Raw genomic sequence first — 16,832 nt, forward strand, 5'->3', positions numbered from 1 at the left:
ATTAAGTCATGTTAAGTGATACTGCACTCTGCTGTGTCTTAATTGGTGTGAGCGTAGGTGCGAAAAAGAAAAAGAAGACAGGAAAGAAAGGGAGAAAATGTGGCGAAATAGTGGTTTATTGATCGGGAGAAGTATACGCACGAAAAATTACTAAATGAACTGAGAATCATTAAACCCAATGATTTTCGCAACTTTTTAGGCATGGACGGAGTATTATTTGATGAACTTCTTGCTTTAGTTACTCCTCAAATCCAAAAAGCGGAGACTACAATGCGCAATATACCGATTGACACGATATTGCAAAATATTGCCAACAGACATCATAATATTTTCTCGTTTGTGCAATATATTTTCAAAAGTTTGAATTACGTACAATATATTGCACAACTTTTCAACTTCGTTTACACACGCTTTAGGCTTGTATGAGTGTGAATCTGTGTGAGCTGAGTGTGTAGGAGAGCCACTGGTGGGTGTGCGACAACCTTCAAAGCGTTAACGATAATACGCATAAAGTGGTATAAAGTAGTAAACGTTAACAAAGAATCTGTATAATTTGGCGTTAAGGTCGTATTAAAATAAATATAATAAACAGATATAAAACACCAAGGGCTTTCACTGTATAAGAATCCTTCTTTTTGAACATAAAATGCATTTTCATGATAGTAACGCTAATGGTCAATAGCTTCGATCGTATGAAATCTTTACCAATAGTGAAATAACCTTTTTCAAAGATTTTGATCATCGACTCTGTATTTAACCCAAGGGTAATCTCTGTAAATTCCTTGTTTAGATACGTAACGAGATAAGACTAATGGCAATTTAAAGTTTCTGACAACAATGACACGTCTGATAACTACGTTTTTCAAGATTTCACTAGGAAAATATTATCACGCGACCAGAGTAGTGTACATTTTAAGGTACTGGTTTTCGAAAATAGCGAGTAGACATTTCTTACATAGAAAATGTGGATGACCCGATCGTTTAATTTTTATTAATCCATTGACAACTGTAGAAGTTGGTTTTCGTATCCTTAGAATAGTTAGTTACATTTTTTTGCCACTCGCAATTGTTATTCAAGTAAGACTTGTTTGTATGTCTAGCTCAAAGTCCGTCCTAGACGAGCATAGCGTGTGCAAGAGTAAATCACCTAGAAGCTGGTAATTTCAAGGCACCGCGCGGGGTAAAGCGGGATTATCATCCCGAGTAGACTTATTGGTATTTCTCGTTACAAGCGTTAGTTAAACCTCATGCGCAACATTGAACGGATTCAAGGCGACTTTTTCTTTACTTCTCGTCGCAGCCTTTTCATTGGCAACGGAAGGGAACGAAGACACTGTAACGATTCGGAAATTTGACGCTTGTATATTTATTTGATATGAAACTTTACAATTGTGTGTACAAATTCGTTTTTTCTTAAAAAGTATCTGGTGTCAAATTACGATTTATTCTCTTAGGTGACCAACGATCTCGACAAGTAAGTTGGAAGGAAAAGTTCTCTCGGGTTTGGTTATTTATAAGCTTCCGTAAGGATTAATTTAGAATTGACAGATTAATAAGGAAATAGGTACTCAGGTATTCTGCTTCTAAGAAGCTTAGGCAAGCTTAGACAACGTCGATGAGTATTCCAATACTACTTTTTGATATCAGCTTTACAATTTTACTAGTTGTACAAAGAAACAAAAGCACCAAGTTTTAAAACCAGTCTTCGCGTTAGCAATATTATCGAATTCTTGTTCTTTACATGTTAATTTTCGCTGTAACGAATTCTGCGTTCCGGTATGATAATAATAGGACGTTGAATAATTTATTGTTGTCAGTTCGCGAAGAACAATGAAAGGGGCTGGACACATCGATGATGGTAAGCGATAGAATTTTATTTCAAAAGTGTACTGTAACTATTAAAGTTTATTGGCGCAATATCTAATAGTTATACTAATTACTACTAGCTCAACCAGCCACGGTAGATGAGCACTTCAAACTGCTTCAGGATGACAGATCAATCTTCGGCACGGAATTCGTGAAAGTCACGCCAGAAGATCTGCCCGAATGGTTCGACGAGAGATTGTTCAAAATGTGAGCGTAATCTTGTCATGAAATAGCACGATTTGATTATTGTAGAACGTACTAATTATAATAAGTAATTTAGCAAAGTTATGATTGTAGCGGTCAGACGGTTTACATGGACAACACGCTGGGATTCTCAATTGCAACCATATCTGCCATCGCAGTAGGATTGTCCATCCCAAGCATCGCAGAGGTAACAGCATGTTCATATTTGGATTAAAAATTTACTAATTGCAGGAAAAAGCAACTTGTTCTTCGTCTTAAATACTCTTCAGTAATATAAGAAAAGTTCGCGAACTATGACGAAAACAGGAAGCGTTGTGCGTGATTAATATACTGACTGAACTATCAACTTGTTTAGTTTTTTATACATCTTTCTGCAGACTCATGACAGCAAAGTTCACGAACAGAGATTTTTAGAAACTCTCACTGACCATAAATATCGTGTAAGCAATGTAAAACAATTGAAGTCAAAACAGGATCATGTATATTGAAAATTGAAGAGTACCCTAATTAGATTACGCTAATTTTGTTTTAAGATCAATGAAATCCTGTGAGTCCCGAATCTCAGATTTGAACCTCATATGAGTTTCAAAGTACCTCGCTGTAATGTCACTCGACCAATTTGTTATAATTCCCTCGTCATTGCATTTTTATCCATTTATCTAACAAAACCAAAGCTTCTCTGTGAAGGAAAATACCACACTTCGGCCTTCCTTGTTTCATTTAACAGGTTCTCATATCCACGAAGCGCAGTTCGACGGTCTCCTTATGCTTCAAGCGCTACGCTGAAACGGCTCTCCTCATACACGAGCTGTTCCGCTCGGACGTGCTCAAAGCTGATTCAAAGTAAGTTTCTGGTCATTGCACTAAATTCTCAGTGAAAATGCCCGAGTCACACGAATATGGGGTCCCCATGTTCAAGGTGGTTCAAGGCGATAAACGTGATTCGATGGAAACACGCGATAGCTGGCAAGAGACTCCATAGAGAAGGACACCACGGGATATACATGAAGGACATGTCCCTTACCAAATTTGGATTCATAGGGTTCGTCTTGATATGTCCAGAAAAGTTCGGACTGAGCCACTGTACCCTCGAAGAGATGACTGGCTTCAACCATTTTTGGCGCGTTACTGGTCACCTCCTCGGTATATCCGATCGGTAATTATAACGAAGTGAATATTAATCGGCCTCACGTTCTCGTTGTAGACTCTGATTGCTTTTCAACGAAATTTTCCTAGGCTGAATCTATGCCGTAAAAATGTAGCGGAAACGACGGAGTTGTGCAGAAAACTCGCGCATGATATACTTAAGACACATTTGGACGATCACTCGCCAGATGTTCACCAATTGATGATTTACATGGTCAAAGGGTTATCGTATGTCGATCCTACTCTGAATACAGACGCCATCATGTCCCTTTCGTACGAGTGTGCGGGTGCAAAGTGTTAGTTTTATGCTATGTTCACGGAAGTCTAAATGATAATTACATATTTAATCACTGTAAATGAATTTCTCTGTTTACAGATACGAAACCTCTTGGATGGAACTCCATTTTTAATATGAAGCTTCGCGAAACGGTCTTCTATTTCCACAGTAAGTGATTTCTTTCATCAAAGGCAGATTTGTGAGTTATTAATTTTAGATTGCGAGTATTTGTTTCGTTTTGCAGGTGCTCCTTATATTGGAGTAGGAACCAGGATATTTTTTAAGTACTTGGTGAGGATCATTTATTGGTCAACCGAGCACTATCCCTTGTTGGCCAGGATGGCGTTTGGAAAAGCGAAATCGAGAATTTGTTTGTTTCCAAAGATAGAGTGACCAAAGATCCTGACGAATATAGATAATCGTGTGGGGACGGAGTGAACAATTGAAACTTGGTTCAAATTATGGACGGAACATGATCGATTGTAAAGACGGGGAAAATGCTATATTATCTTTCGTTGATATCACTTTAGCTGCTGAATGAAACGGTAACGGTATCGATCGCTAGAGGTCGCCGCGTGTAGCGTGTCACTGATTAAGCGCGCAAAAATAACCGTCGATAGACTTGGGAACTATACTAATTCACTGCTGGTTAGATGCTTTTCTTAGTTCGTATGGATAAAATAAAAATCGAACTTGACAGAATTTAAGTCAAAATAATTGTGTCATCGATGATAGATGGTGCTAATGCGAACTTATTAATCAGAGTTGACAGTATCATCGATCTTCGGTAGACAGTTAAAAACACGTTTTAATTACGTTCGTTAAATGAAAGTGATAGCTTAATTTTCATATTAAAATTAACTCTGTTTTACTTGAGATATTTGATACGTTCTTCTTAAATTATTTTCGTTCACTCTTATTTCCAAAGAATCTGTTTCATAAACAAGTTTATTAATCCTTCATATTTCATTGAAATAATGAGTTGAAGTCAGAAAGGATCAAGTATCGAAGCAAAAAATTCTTATAAAATCTCCCTGATTCGATTACAGTGTCCAGTGTCGCGAAACTACTCGCGACACGCAACGTCATCGATACCATGGACGATATTCACCAAATCGTTCGATAGCAGTCCATGTCGAGGAATCCATCGATATTTCTCCCATTCCCGAATCAACCACTCTCGAGCTATTTCCCCGTCCATTGGTGGCTCGTCAAAAATCAGCGATTCCAACCCACGTCAGCCATGCCTCGATATCCCTGTCCGAGGCTGGCGATAATTATCAGCCGCAATTTGTCTGGCACTGTTCTCGTCTCTGCTCCACCCACGAGCGTCGCTCGGATCTCCTCTCGTGTTCGTCCATTCGGTGCCATTATCACCCTATCCCCGCACAGGATCGCCAGATCATTTTTTCGCGAATCGCGTGACACCATACACACAGAAATATCAACTCTACACTCCTCACAAGACTGTTGAGGTTTATTCCTTAGGAAGGTAGTAGCGGCTCGTGTTATTATCGGATATTGACATCATTTGGAAAAAGGTGAAAATTAAAGGATTACGCACGTGGTGGGATATTTATGTTTACGAAGTATGTTTTCTTATTTATAACCGTCCTGTGGCTCCCTGTGACCGGCACCAAAAGAGGTATACCAAATTTGTCCTTTCCTGCTTCAAATGATTCGTGGATGTACAAATAACGGATAAATGATTGTTTTTTCGAAGGATTAGAAGAGCGAAGTAGTAAGTCACTCTCTTCAGCTCTGAGAGGATCTTCTCCCACCATTTCAACCCCTACCATTTCATACAACCATCCCTCAGTAAGCATACCGTTATCCTAGCGACCTCGCAAGTGACTCATAAGCTAAACGTTGGTTAATTCCATAAAATCGATTCAGAATCGAACGCGGTTACCTGCGTGCGGAGGCTCGCCTCGAAGCTCGCACACCTCTCGCCGCGGCGTTGCGCATCGTCGCGAAACCAATACAGGACACCGTCGAGCGTGCACGAGGAAACGCCACGCACACCTGCCCCGCAGGCCCGGCGTATACACGTAGAGGAAACGAAGGCGTATGTAACACGGGTCCCGGAGTACATAATACACAGCCATATATCCTTCTGTCCCGTAGCTACTCTCCCTCGACCCTGTCGCGCCTCTCTTCACGGTTCCTCTCCTCGTTCCTTGCTTCCACCGGCCCTTCCCTCTCCCCTGCCCAACGGTTCGTAACGCCGCAACCAGCGATCTCTCCCCCTCCCCCCTTGCCCCTCTCCCCGTGCCCTGGTTCACTCGTCCGACGTTCCCCGTTCCATCGAGTCCTCAGAGTTCCTCTCTCTCCCCTTCCCGCCCCTTCGCCGTCACCTCCCCCACCTCCTTCTCCTCCACCTCCTCTCTCTCTGGCAGCTTGCACGACCTAAACGAGATGACTCGTCGCCGAGAACGAAGAGAACCGACGTTCCGCGGAGACGCTACCGCGTCGAAGAAGAACGAGGGGGAGAAAACTGGATGGAAGGGGGAAACGCCGCGCGAGGGGAAAGGGGTGAGGTGGGGTGGGGTGTGTGGGGGGGGGGTAGGTATCAGAGGCCGTCCGGAGAGGAGAAAGAAGATGGCCCTGCGGGCCCTCGTGTTACACAAAGAGATCCGCGCGCGTCCGCCTCTAAAGCCCGATCCATACGCAGCCAAGGCAACGTTGGGCGCTCCACTCCGCGCTCCTCGAAATCGTTTTGCGCCGCTGTAAATTGCAGAGTCCTCGCTCTCTACGGCTGCCACCGTCGTCGCCCCGACGCCCGACGTCTTCCCGGGGTATTGCTTCTTCCTCTCTTCGCGTCAACTTCCCCTTGGGTAGGGAAAAGAAGATCGCGCGGAATTACGTCGCTGCGGTCGTTTCGAGGACGACCGTGGTGGTTGGGGACGAGGGGTGGGGGGCATGATTTTCGTGCAGGATTGGCGGAAAATTAACCGATCCGTGAAAGTAGAGTTCACGTACTAGCAACATTCCGGAATCGAAATGGATTTGATGGACTGAGAAATCGAGTTCGGAGAAATTGATCTGTTGAAAATCTGCCGCGATTTTTGAATAGGTTAGGAACTGCGGTGGAGTCACTTTACTTTACGGTATGTTACTTCGATTCGTATAGATAACGATTGAACCGAGTTGCGCTGCTGGTAGCCGCGCCACTGGAGTGGAAGGGTTAAGCCCGCCAGCCGAACTTCGAGTCGGTGACGCGCGCGTACTGAATTGCAAACTCTTCATTAGACTTCATTATCAATAGATTTACAAAGAGGAATGGTGTAGGTATAAGCACGACCTCGTTTAGAGTATTTTTAATCGTGCTTGGTAAAGAGAGCCACTTTTTTATAGTGTCGCACCAATCCACTGCAACGAAGACACCATGAATGACATAAAAGTTTTCAATTTGTTTCAGAAGCTGGCCACATCGATACCAGTGCATCACCGTTTTGAAGTTCGGTCAGCGGGTTTTTGCTTTCGCAGCTATCAACCGCTCGAACACGTTTGCTCGTGTCGAACGAATATAATCGGAGGTGTGAATGACTTTACTTCAATTACCCAGTGTCTCATTTAACCATGCACTGCAAATTTTTGTCTTCCACATGTGTGGTGCGATCGACAGACATTATTGCACACCTGCATCTCTCATAATACCTTCCCGCAAGCAACCGATATCCCAGAATTTCCAAACGATGACAATATCCGTCGAAAAGCGTAAGTTATGTCATCGACGGCATCGCGACAACGCGAAAGAGAACGGAGGCGTTCGTCGTGAACAGGAAGACATAAAAATGCTGGCTGGTGGGGAACGCGTTAAGCGAGAAGTCATTTGAAATAAGCATACGCACGCATGGTACGGCGATTCGAAACAGCACTTCGACCTGAATAAATTAGCGCTCGCTTCATTTGCGTTTCCGCGCTTCGAACGCACCGCTTAGCGCCACCTTCCCCGCGTACAAGTAAATACGTATGTACGCGGGCAAAGTAAATGGAACATCATCGTGCTTCGCGTTACACCGTTACCCGCGATCGATACATAACTATGATGCAAGAGAACTCTTGGAGAAACATATGTTCCGCGGTGCGGCGCGATAGCGATAAAACTGTCTTGTTTCCCCGATTCGAAGGTGAATTCTATGGCACGAGATTCGCTCGCCTCGAAACTAGGAAGATATTCGATAACTGTGTCAAGGTTACAATAAATATACCCCCTCGCCGCGGTTCGTCTTTCCAAAGGGATCAATCTTCATTAATCTTTAACTAAGCTCAACACGCGTAGCATCGCGCACCAACCGCGTATCCCGCGTCTACGTCTCCGCGAATACTCGCGAAAGTATTGAATCTTGCCGACTACTTGTTCCTGAAAATATTTATCCTCCCCTCGCTCGTAAATCCCGTATTTACGATCCCCGGCGAGCACACAAGTTTTTCCCGTAAACACGTACGCGTGCCCGTAGAAAAATACTCGAGCGTAGGAAGCACGTGCGTACGTAAATCATACTAAATCCCGGTCCTTCCGGTGCGCCGTCTCGCTTTCCGCCCTTAACCCTTGGCGAGGCCGGGCCACGTTGAAGACCGAGGACGAGCTTCCTCCCGGCTCTACCTTATGCATAATTATTCATGGAAAACGATCTTCAGAAACAGATATCTCATAGACAATAGCATCTTGGCAAATAAATTTCTCTCGATTAACAATTTGCATTAATATAGAATCAATTTGGTAGTCTTGGGCAAAATTTAAAGAATTTCATTGTATTCATGTATGGTAATGAATGCAAAAGACGACACGGTAGTTCAAGTTTCATCGCTGTAGAGTTAAGAACCCGCTAACCGTACTTCAAAGGAGTGCCGCACGCGTATCGATGCGACAGCCTCTAAAGTAAACTAAAAACTTGTACGTTTCATAACTCCACGACGGTAGCTCCGAAAAACTTCGTATAATTAATACAGTTTGAACAGAGTCGTGTTTGCAACGTTTGGAAACCCTTTCAATTTTTAAATGTAACACCCTAAACTACAAACCTAGTCGTTGATAGTAAAAAACTTCTCAGCGTGTAAAGGGATAATTCCACTGGAGCTTAAGTAACGCGTACAATGCTGGGGGTGATTTCGTATCAACTACCCCTAACGCGAATTTATTCGTACGTACGTTTCGTGCCTAAAACTTCACGCAAAGATTGCGAGCCTCGTCCGTGGCACCACGCAGGAGCTATTACGAGACATTATCGTCGCAGGTGTCTGCGAAGCACGCCAGCGTGAGCGTGCAGGACAGAAATGCACGTATGCACGCATGCATACGTGTGCAGCGGGCAAGCGGAGAGCGTTCGTTAGGCTTTCACGAGTCAAGCTAGATAGCCACGGGCATTGCGTACGATCTCGAGGCGCGTATCGCATCCACTCGGACGACGTGCCATTTTTCCCTTCCTCTCGTTTCCCTCGCCCTGTTATCCCCCGCCTGATACCATCCCTGCTATCCCTTCCACCGTCTTTCGATCCGGGAATCCCCCTTTTCCCTTTCACCCTCGCGACGTGTCTCTCGCTCCACCCTTTCCTTTTCTTCTTTCTTTACGCGTCGTGGTTCGCGAGGTACGCGACCGAACGAGCTCGAGACTCCTCTCTTTCTCTGGATGGGAAACGACTGTCCTCCGATGCTTTCGAGCCGGCGCAACGACGACGCCGAAGACGACAAAATGCGAGCATCTCGCCGTTGGAAGAGAACAGCTACGAGACTCTCTTTCCTGAGCGTCGCGATTCTCTCGATTCGTTCGTTTCCCTCGCGAAAAAGTCCTCCGACCTCGCAGCGCACGGTTAAAATTTATTTCAGGTGGAATGCTGGTCTTCGTAATTTGCTGAGAAGGTAGGGATATTGGTATCGCTCCCTTCTATCAGTGTTGGTATGTTAGAAGTGGAGCTATAGGTCATTTCTCCATCGAGTAGCAAACTGTTCCAAAATGAGCAAGTCCAAGAAGCGAGGTCCATTAAAGGGCCATCTTTTTGGAGTGGCTTTCGCAGGAGTATTCGTCAGTATACCTGCTCTCCACTCTGATAATTCCAGATACCCTCGCAGGCGTTTAAACGCTATCGTAATAATTTTCATTTCCCGGTTACGATAATTATCTCATCAAATGCGGTAAAAATTGCTCGATTAAATGCAAATCAACAATGTAATAGAGATTAACGATCAACCTGGTAATGAAATTTACAGTCGACGATTTGTCGTGAGCCAAGTTACGATAAAAGAGCATCGGTAAGTAGGATAAATGGTAATTAATGTAAATTCTAGCGTTCACTCGGAATGCTTTAGGCGTTTGTTATCGCCACGGGATATAATTAATGTAATTCGAATGAGTTTCGAGATTTGCAGACGCTGTTATTATCAACGGGAACAAGTCCCTTCCTACCGCCGTTGGAATTTCCACCGTTGCAGCAGCATTCCCCATCGACGCGAGCATTGGAAAGTCGCGTTCTAACGGATATTGGCAACGCGAAGCGAGCCCAAAAGGAACGAGCTCCTCTTTCTTTGGTTAGAAGAAACGAGCGTCCGCCAATGCTTCCGAGTCGGCGCATCGCGAACGACGACGACAAAGTGCGAGCAGTTGTAATGAGTTTCCACGAAGTACCTCTATTTTGATGATTACATCGGAAGACACGGTTGACTTCGTCGCATGCGCTGGTTTTTCTTCGTTTCGCGTGCCTTGCGTACCCGTGAGATGTAAATACGGAAATCGTGACGCAACGAAACTAATTATCCACCCGTGACAGTCGACGTCGAAACGTGTGTGTGCAACCGTGGCGAGGTTGGTGCGCCTAGTTTCGACTTTAACCCAGTCATCGACACTTTCGATTTGTAGCAATTTATGGCGTTTTCATGGCTGTTGTACTTGGCAAACTCCCTTTTAAGCCGCCCCTATTTAACTCTATATTTTCACTAGGTAAATATTCTGCTTTACACCATTAGAAAATTGATTGATCTTTTCTGCAACCACTAGGAAACTTAACCAACCATGATACCACATTGTTATCTAATCACAAATGACACGAAACTCCTGTAAATTTGTCTGCTGCTTTATAATTTTCTCTAGGTGTGCCTGAAATTTAGACCCCATGCTTTTCAGAAGCATCTTCAAAGGCAACCTGCAACTGAATATGTAACAACGTTATGAAATCTAATTTCGATGAGCCTCTGTCACACTTCCACCGTACCATTCGTATATATACGCATGCTGAGAACGATCCGGTGAATATTTAACAAAGTATCCGTCACCGCGTCGTCGGAATTGGAGTGGAAGACCGAACGTCGATGTCGACGCAACGGGAGAGGTTCGCTGAAAAATTAAACTGTGTGGAAAGCAGACACCCGTTACAGGGTTGGGTCGTGTAGACCGTTCGGGTTGTTTGGAAGCCAATTAACGTAGTTATAAGGTGCAGAGTTCGAGAACACTGGAGGTTTTATTACGATTACGACGGGAAGGTAACGAGGTAACTGTATCAACCTTACGGCAGCAATTCATCCATGCGCCGCTGCTCGGGGAAAACGATACGGAGAATTCGATTATTAACCCTTTACGAACTGGCGTCGAGACGTACTCGACAATATAGTATTACCGTTTTGAACAAACGGCCAGGAATTCCCAGTACATGCGGCGAGACGGACTTTTTTGGATAATTAAAAATAGAAGCGGATCTCTGGTAGATTCTACTCGCCAGAATGGTGATTCACTTTTATTATTGATTACTTGAGAAGTGTTAAGCATAGGAAGAAAATTGCATTGGCTCTTATGCTAACCATGGCGCCAGAAGAAGAAGCGTCAGTGATCTATGTCTTCGGAATTCACTACTAGGAATACGATTTCGACGTTTGATTAATTTAAATCGTGTCAGGACTAAGCGAGAATGAATTAGTAAGAGCATATATACGTTATATAATCGAGATGGGGTGGTGAAGGGGCACTCGAAAGCGTAGTTCCAAGACACCCGTTGGAAACCCTTGATTCCTCTTCCGGCGTTTGTACACAAGAACACCACAGGCGAAAGCGAAATCGGCAGTAACGTAACTTTTAATATATGCTTGACGCCGGCTCTCGAGAAATGCAGATTTCCAAGATAATTCGCTTTTCCTTCTGTACGGCGTAGAAAGCGACATCGTAACGAATTACAGACACTCGGCATGACGACTAATTGATTCCACGAAACTATCTAAAGCACTCTTGCTCGACTTAATTAACGAACACTTGAAAGAAACTCGATCGTCGACACTTTCAATGTATTTCGTTGGTATGGTCGCCAATTGTTGGTATACCCCAAATGATGTGCTCCAAAATGTGTACTCCAAATGGTGTGCTCCAAATGGTGTGCTCCAAGTGGTATACTCCAAAATGTGTATTTCAAATGCTGTACTGCAAATGGTTCATTCCAAATGGTGGACTCCAAATGGTGTGTTCCAAATGGTGTGCTCCAAAATGTGTACTCCAAATGTTGTGCTCCAAATGGTGTACTCGGAATGGTGTGCTCGAAATAGTGTACTCGATACGTGGCAATATCCAAAAGTGTTAGGAATCAGCAAAACTTAGCTCAGATATTCGCTGGCGTTCCGAAGAAACGCAGGGTGCACCGATCGTCGCGTACACCATTGTCCCGGTTGTCGGCGTGGAAAACAGGGACACCCGTTAGACAGTGTAGTAAGGGGAGGCGGGCCAGGTGGTCCGTCGGTGCGAATATCCATTATAGATTCGGCGGAGTGTAGCTGTCGTACGATCCTACTCATTTCCCGTGTATTCGTGCGGCGTATTTCTGGCATCGACGAGAGGGAGCTTGTGTCGCTTTGGTATTGGTAAGATACTCTCGCGCGCGCGTCCTCATCCAGAACCAGAGGAGTGTTAGTTCGCGGGGGCGCCTGTATCGGCGCTCGCGGCGCCACCGGTTCATACCGCCATCGGCGCCCGCGACGTACGGACGTGGAGAGACGCGAGCACGGTTCTCCTTTGGGCGGAAAACGTGAAAAAAGCACAGAAAATCGCGCGGTAACCGTGCAAACGCATCGCGTTAACGTTCGCGTTGGATTTTAACGCGGGAGTCGTAGATGAAACACGGGTGTTTCGACGTTATCTGTTAAATTCCGTTTAGCGTGTGAAAACAGTGCAACGAGAGCATCGAGTGCAGCAGAAAGAAGAGCATCGATTGTCCTTTGTGTGATCGTCTCGTTTACGAGCTTCTAGCGGGACGCTACCGCGACGTGTCGTTCCGGGAACACCCCGAAACGATTTCTCGTTTACGAGAGAGTCACCTTTACGTGCCTTCGTTGGGCCGAGTCGGTGTTATACCTGCGCGTCCCTCTCACAAAGTGCTGGTCCCGAAGGTCTTCGTTGAAGGTCTCCCGTGCCTCGTGCCTGAGGAGACAGACGCGGAATGATATTTCGTCGAATCGGAGGTGTTGCAGGCTCGTTAGGCGCGACGTGACACGCGAGAGAGAAGCGTCCTAAGATACGAGATTAGGTAAGAAGCTTTCTCGGCGTACCGGGGGCCCCAAACACCCGCGGATTCTATTATTTTCCCAGTGAAACAGTTAAACGCGGTATTTTTCAGTCACCTTCTCGCCTCTGCAAGTGCGAAAACGGAGAATATATTGCGAATCCTTCCCGGGGGGATTCGAGGTTGTGACACGGTTGTGCTTCGGTGGAATAAAGAAATTCGCGAGCAGATCGTAGATCTATAGGTGAGATCGAGGTATACGCTCGACGCTGCGTTGGTGTTCGTTGCCGACGACCGGCAATTGTGTTTATCTATTCCACGTACGATCGAAAAAGTGCCAAGCAAGATAAGTTGGGTGCAGCCACGGCGCGCGAGGACGTGAATTCGTTGGGTAAGTTGCGACATTACGTGTTCTTACGTATCATTGAAGTTTAAAAATTTCGGAGCAGGACTCGAGTATTCAAACAAATTATTATTATTCTAATATTTCGTTGCAATTTTAAAAATTGTATACTTTTCGAATAAAACTTGGTGCATTTTTATTCGGTTTACCGCATGATTTCAATTTCACAGCCGAAATTCGAGGCTTTGTTCGACGAGTAACGGAACAAAGCGTTGTTTATCTCTCATTCGTTGTCAGAATTTTGTGTATGGTTATTTTGTTCGTCTCCAGTACTGAAATCTCGAGTAACGGTACCTAGTCTCTTTCGGTTTCTTCGTCCAACGGTTCGATTTACCTGTGCGCGTCCTGCTCCGTTTCCAACTCCATTGTCTCGTCTCGATCGGAGCTCGATATATCGAAACGTCTGTTTTCGAGCCGAACGAAAAATTCGCGCGATGACGTGTCGCTAGGTAATTTGCATCGAAAAGTTGATCAGAATTATTTTCGTGCTCCCGTCACATACTTTCACGGTTTATTCGAGTGGTTATTGTTATCTTTGGAGGATTTTCAAAAATATACATTGGATACAGTTTTTGTGTAGAACATAAAAATATCGTGAAAGATATTCTTATAGAGGACACAATGGGAACTATTTACAAATACGTAAACGTGTGTTCGACTTCTAACGGTAATGACCTTTGTTATCCAAACTATAGTAGCTTGTTTTGTCGTCTACAGAAAATATATTTCTGCATTTTAGTAAGAATTACAGTATTGCTATCGTCGATTAATGTGGAGTATGTAATTTGCAATACATATAGTTTTGGAGTAAATAATTAATTCGGAGTACATAGTTTTGGAGTAAATAAGAGGTTAATAGACGATATTTAAACTTGGAAATTTTTATTCGAATGAGAATTTCGCTCGGTTCATCTAGGAACATTCTTTCCCAGCTCTCAAGTACACATCTTGAATACGTAAACATATGTCGACGTCTGTCTTCTTTTCTGCCGTTACTCTGATATGATATAACACGCAATAACCTGGTTAACCCGTTATAAGAGCGGTTTACAGCGGTGCGTTAAAAACTGCACTTTATCGGGCACATTGAATACAAGAATACTGCAAGGAGCCGTAAAGAATACTCTTGGGTGATCACGATGCCGAGAGAAATCCGTCTTTTTGCCCATAACTTGCGTTTTATACGATATGGTAGTCGTTAGTTTACCCCAGTGGCGCTCAAAGTCTCTTTCGCGAAGTTCATTCGACCGGCAAAATAAACGAGCAAATTCCAAAACGCTGGTAATTTGTAAATTATATTTGTAGATTGGAATTCTGTATTACATGCAATTATCGTTCAAAATTATTATTTATTAATGTCGGATGTATTACTGACGGGGACTGGCGAGGTCAACGACCTCTAATGCATTATATTAGGTTGTCCCAAAAGTTTCTTTCGTGAATTGCATTCAATTATTTTCTGTGGCAGTGTTTATATAAATTAATTTTGTAATGTAACATAAAACATAAAGTATTGTGTATGAATTAATTATTAATAAAACGAAAGAAACTTTTGGGACAACCTAATATATGTTAGAAATCAGCATTGATCCTTTATTTTAATTCATAGTGGTAAATACGCTGACAATTTCCTTAAACGTGCTCCATTTTCTTTTCATCTCTATCTAGTTCCATAACCGTTACATAAATAATATTAATTACAATCCCTTACCATGGCACCCTACCTCATAACCCTGGGCCTTGGTTTACCTTCGCATCGATTTCGACACCGCTATATCACCATTAATTACAATTTCAACAACAGTGGGTCCAAAGCTGATTCGAATCTCAGAGTCGATCCGGCACCGAATAATCATCCCACAGTACCCTAGATCATCCCATCTCTGTTTCCACCCATACGAGCAAGCTTCCATCCAGTAACGCGAAATTCATCGTCGAAAGGACGGTTTCCACGCCAATGTCGAGCTGCACTCGTAGACCGTGGACGCTATTAGAACGCGTTCCGCGTTCCCTCGAACGCACACACGCGGAATAATAGATCATCGTTGCTCGGGGCGTCCTATCGGGCACCTTCTTTAGGCGACTCTGAAGTCATCGAATGAAACGGTCGAAATGTGGCTCTGCCAACTGCGAAGTCTCGCATCACTCGGTCCTCTCCTCTCCAGTCGCACTCGACGACGGATGAGTTCTCGAAGAACGCGCGGAAAGGAGCGCCGCGCATCTTCGTTCTTCTCCGCTCGGCGTCGATTTAGGTCGTTAACGGTAAAACGGCGGCGTTCAGCGCTCGCGAAACCAAAGAAGACCCGTTACGACGGCTCTCGATTTTGTTGACGTGCCCCTCGTGCGCACGGCGATCGTCCGACGCGTAATTGCACCTGCACGAAAATTGCGTCACCGGTGTTCTTAAGCGTTAACACGGTTTCGACGATAACCGAGCCGAGAAGACCCACGTATTCCTCCCGACGCGTTCGCGTAAGCCTCTATTGTGTCGAACCTCTCGCTAGAGAATTTCCTCCAATTCGATTCAAATTTAACTATCAGGACTTTCAACCCTCCTGTTCTATAGAATTTTTCTAATGGAGATACTAGCAACCTCCAGGCGCGAGTATTGCGTCACTGGTTTCCTTAAACGTTGACACGGTCACGATAACCGAGCTGAGAAGACCCACCTATTTCTCCCGACGCGTTCGGGTAAACCTTCACGCTTATGTCGTACCTCTTGCTATAGAATTCCCTCGAAATAGTTTCAAATTTAGCGATCAGAATATTTTAACTCTCTGTGCTCCAAAAATTTTTCTAATGTAAGATATTAGATTCGATTGTCCAGTGACAGGGATGCCACGGATTTCGTGCAGATTGCAATATATTATACTCCATTCCAAAATAGGAGCGGTTTAAGTCATCATTTAACGACCTCTCCTCAGGTATCCAACCTACAACCCGTCCAAGGAAACTCCTTTTTCTCGGAAAAATTCATCGCCGCTCGAGTAGTTTTCACCGAGTCTTCACTTCACAAAGAATATATCGAATTGGTACATACCTTTATCAGCGATAGGTAACCGTGTGTCGAAGGGGAGGGGAGTCCGTCGAGCGATAACGCAATGGAAGCACGTACCAACGATAGTCTCTCGGTTCGGCCACGCTCGACGTTCTGGTTTTCCAACGAAATTGCGGGGTCTGCGCCGTAATCTCGACTCCGTTGCAGCTTACATCGATGACAAATAGATCGATAACATTCGAGAAACAGTTATCCCAGCGGCCGGGCTCGCGTAGCGCGATTGGATTTTCACGCAGCGGCGGCGCTTTATTTCCGCATTTCGTTTCGACGATTCATGGCCCTTCGAGCGTGACATTGCGGCGAATCTTTGTCCGCTATGCTCGTCTATGCGCGACCACATACACGGGAAACGATTGTAAACTATCGCTGTAACAAAGGGGATGACGGTTATTTTTTTTTCGCGA

At 44.4% G+C, this 16,832-nt stretch overlaps 2 protein-coding genes across 5 annotated transcripts in view; both read left to right on the forward strand.

The window, feature by feature from the left end:
- The first annotated feature begins 1,224 nt into the window (after window positions 1–1,224).
- Window positions 1,225–5,078, forward strand: LOC128872545 (uncharacterized). The gene is made up of 9 exons (XM_054115395.1): window positions 1,225–1,474; window positions 1,818–1,858; window positions 1,947–2,073; window positions 2,164–2,257; window positions 2,798–2,913; window positions 2,990–3,226; window positions 3,307–3,512; window positions 3,593–3,661; window positions 3,738–5,078. The coding sequence occupies exons 2-9, from the start codon at window positions 1,831–1,833 to the stop codon at window positions 3,884–3,886; spliced, it is 1,026 nt and encodes a 341-aa protein (XP_053971370.1). The 5' UTR covers window positions 1,225–1,474; window positions 1,818–1,830; the 3' UTR covers window positions 3,887–5,078.
- A 7,360-nt stretch (window positions 5,079–12,438) lies between these two features.
- Window positions 12,439–16,832, forward strand: part of LOC128878529 (bromodomain adjacent to zinc finger domain protein 2B) — a 168,374-nt gene continuing 163,980 nt past the window's right edge. For all 4 annotated transcript variants that reach the window (XM_054126823.1, XM_054126817.1, XM_054126831.1 and 1 more), the window contains exon 1: window positions 12,439–13,358. The gene's annotated coding sequence lies outside the window, so the exon portion shown is untranslated. The remainder of the gene's footprint in view (window positions 13,359–16,832) is intronic.

The sequence above is a fragment of the Hylaeus volcanicus genome, chromosome 1 (assembly GCF_026283585.1).
Source record: "Hylaeus volcanicus isolate JK05 chromosome 1, UHH_iyHylVolc1.0_haploid, whole genome shotgun sequence".
NCBI classification, from domain to species: Eukaryota; Metazoa; Arthropoda; class Insecta; order Hymenoptera; family Colletidae; genus Hylaeus; species Hylaeus volcanicus.

What these genes read in the sequence shown, in the direction of transcription:
- LOC128872545 (XM_054115395.1), top strand. Translation starts at nt 1,831, where the DNA reads ATGAAAGGGGCTGGACACATCGATGATG. An exon ending in GACGAGAGATTGTTCAAAAT is followed by an intron (nt 2,074 to 2,163) that starts GTGAGCGTAATC and finishes TTATGATTGTAG; the next exon opens with CGGTCAGACGGTTTACATGG. An exon ending in GTGCTCAAAGCTGATTCAAA is followed by an intron (nt 2,914 to 2,989) that starts GTAAGTTTCTGG and finishes CCCATGTTCAAG; the next exon opens with GTGGTTCAAGGCGATAAACG.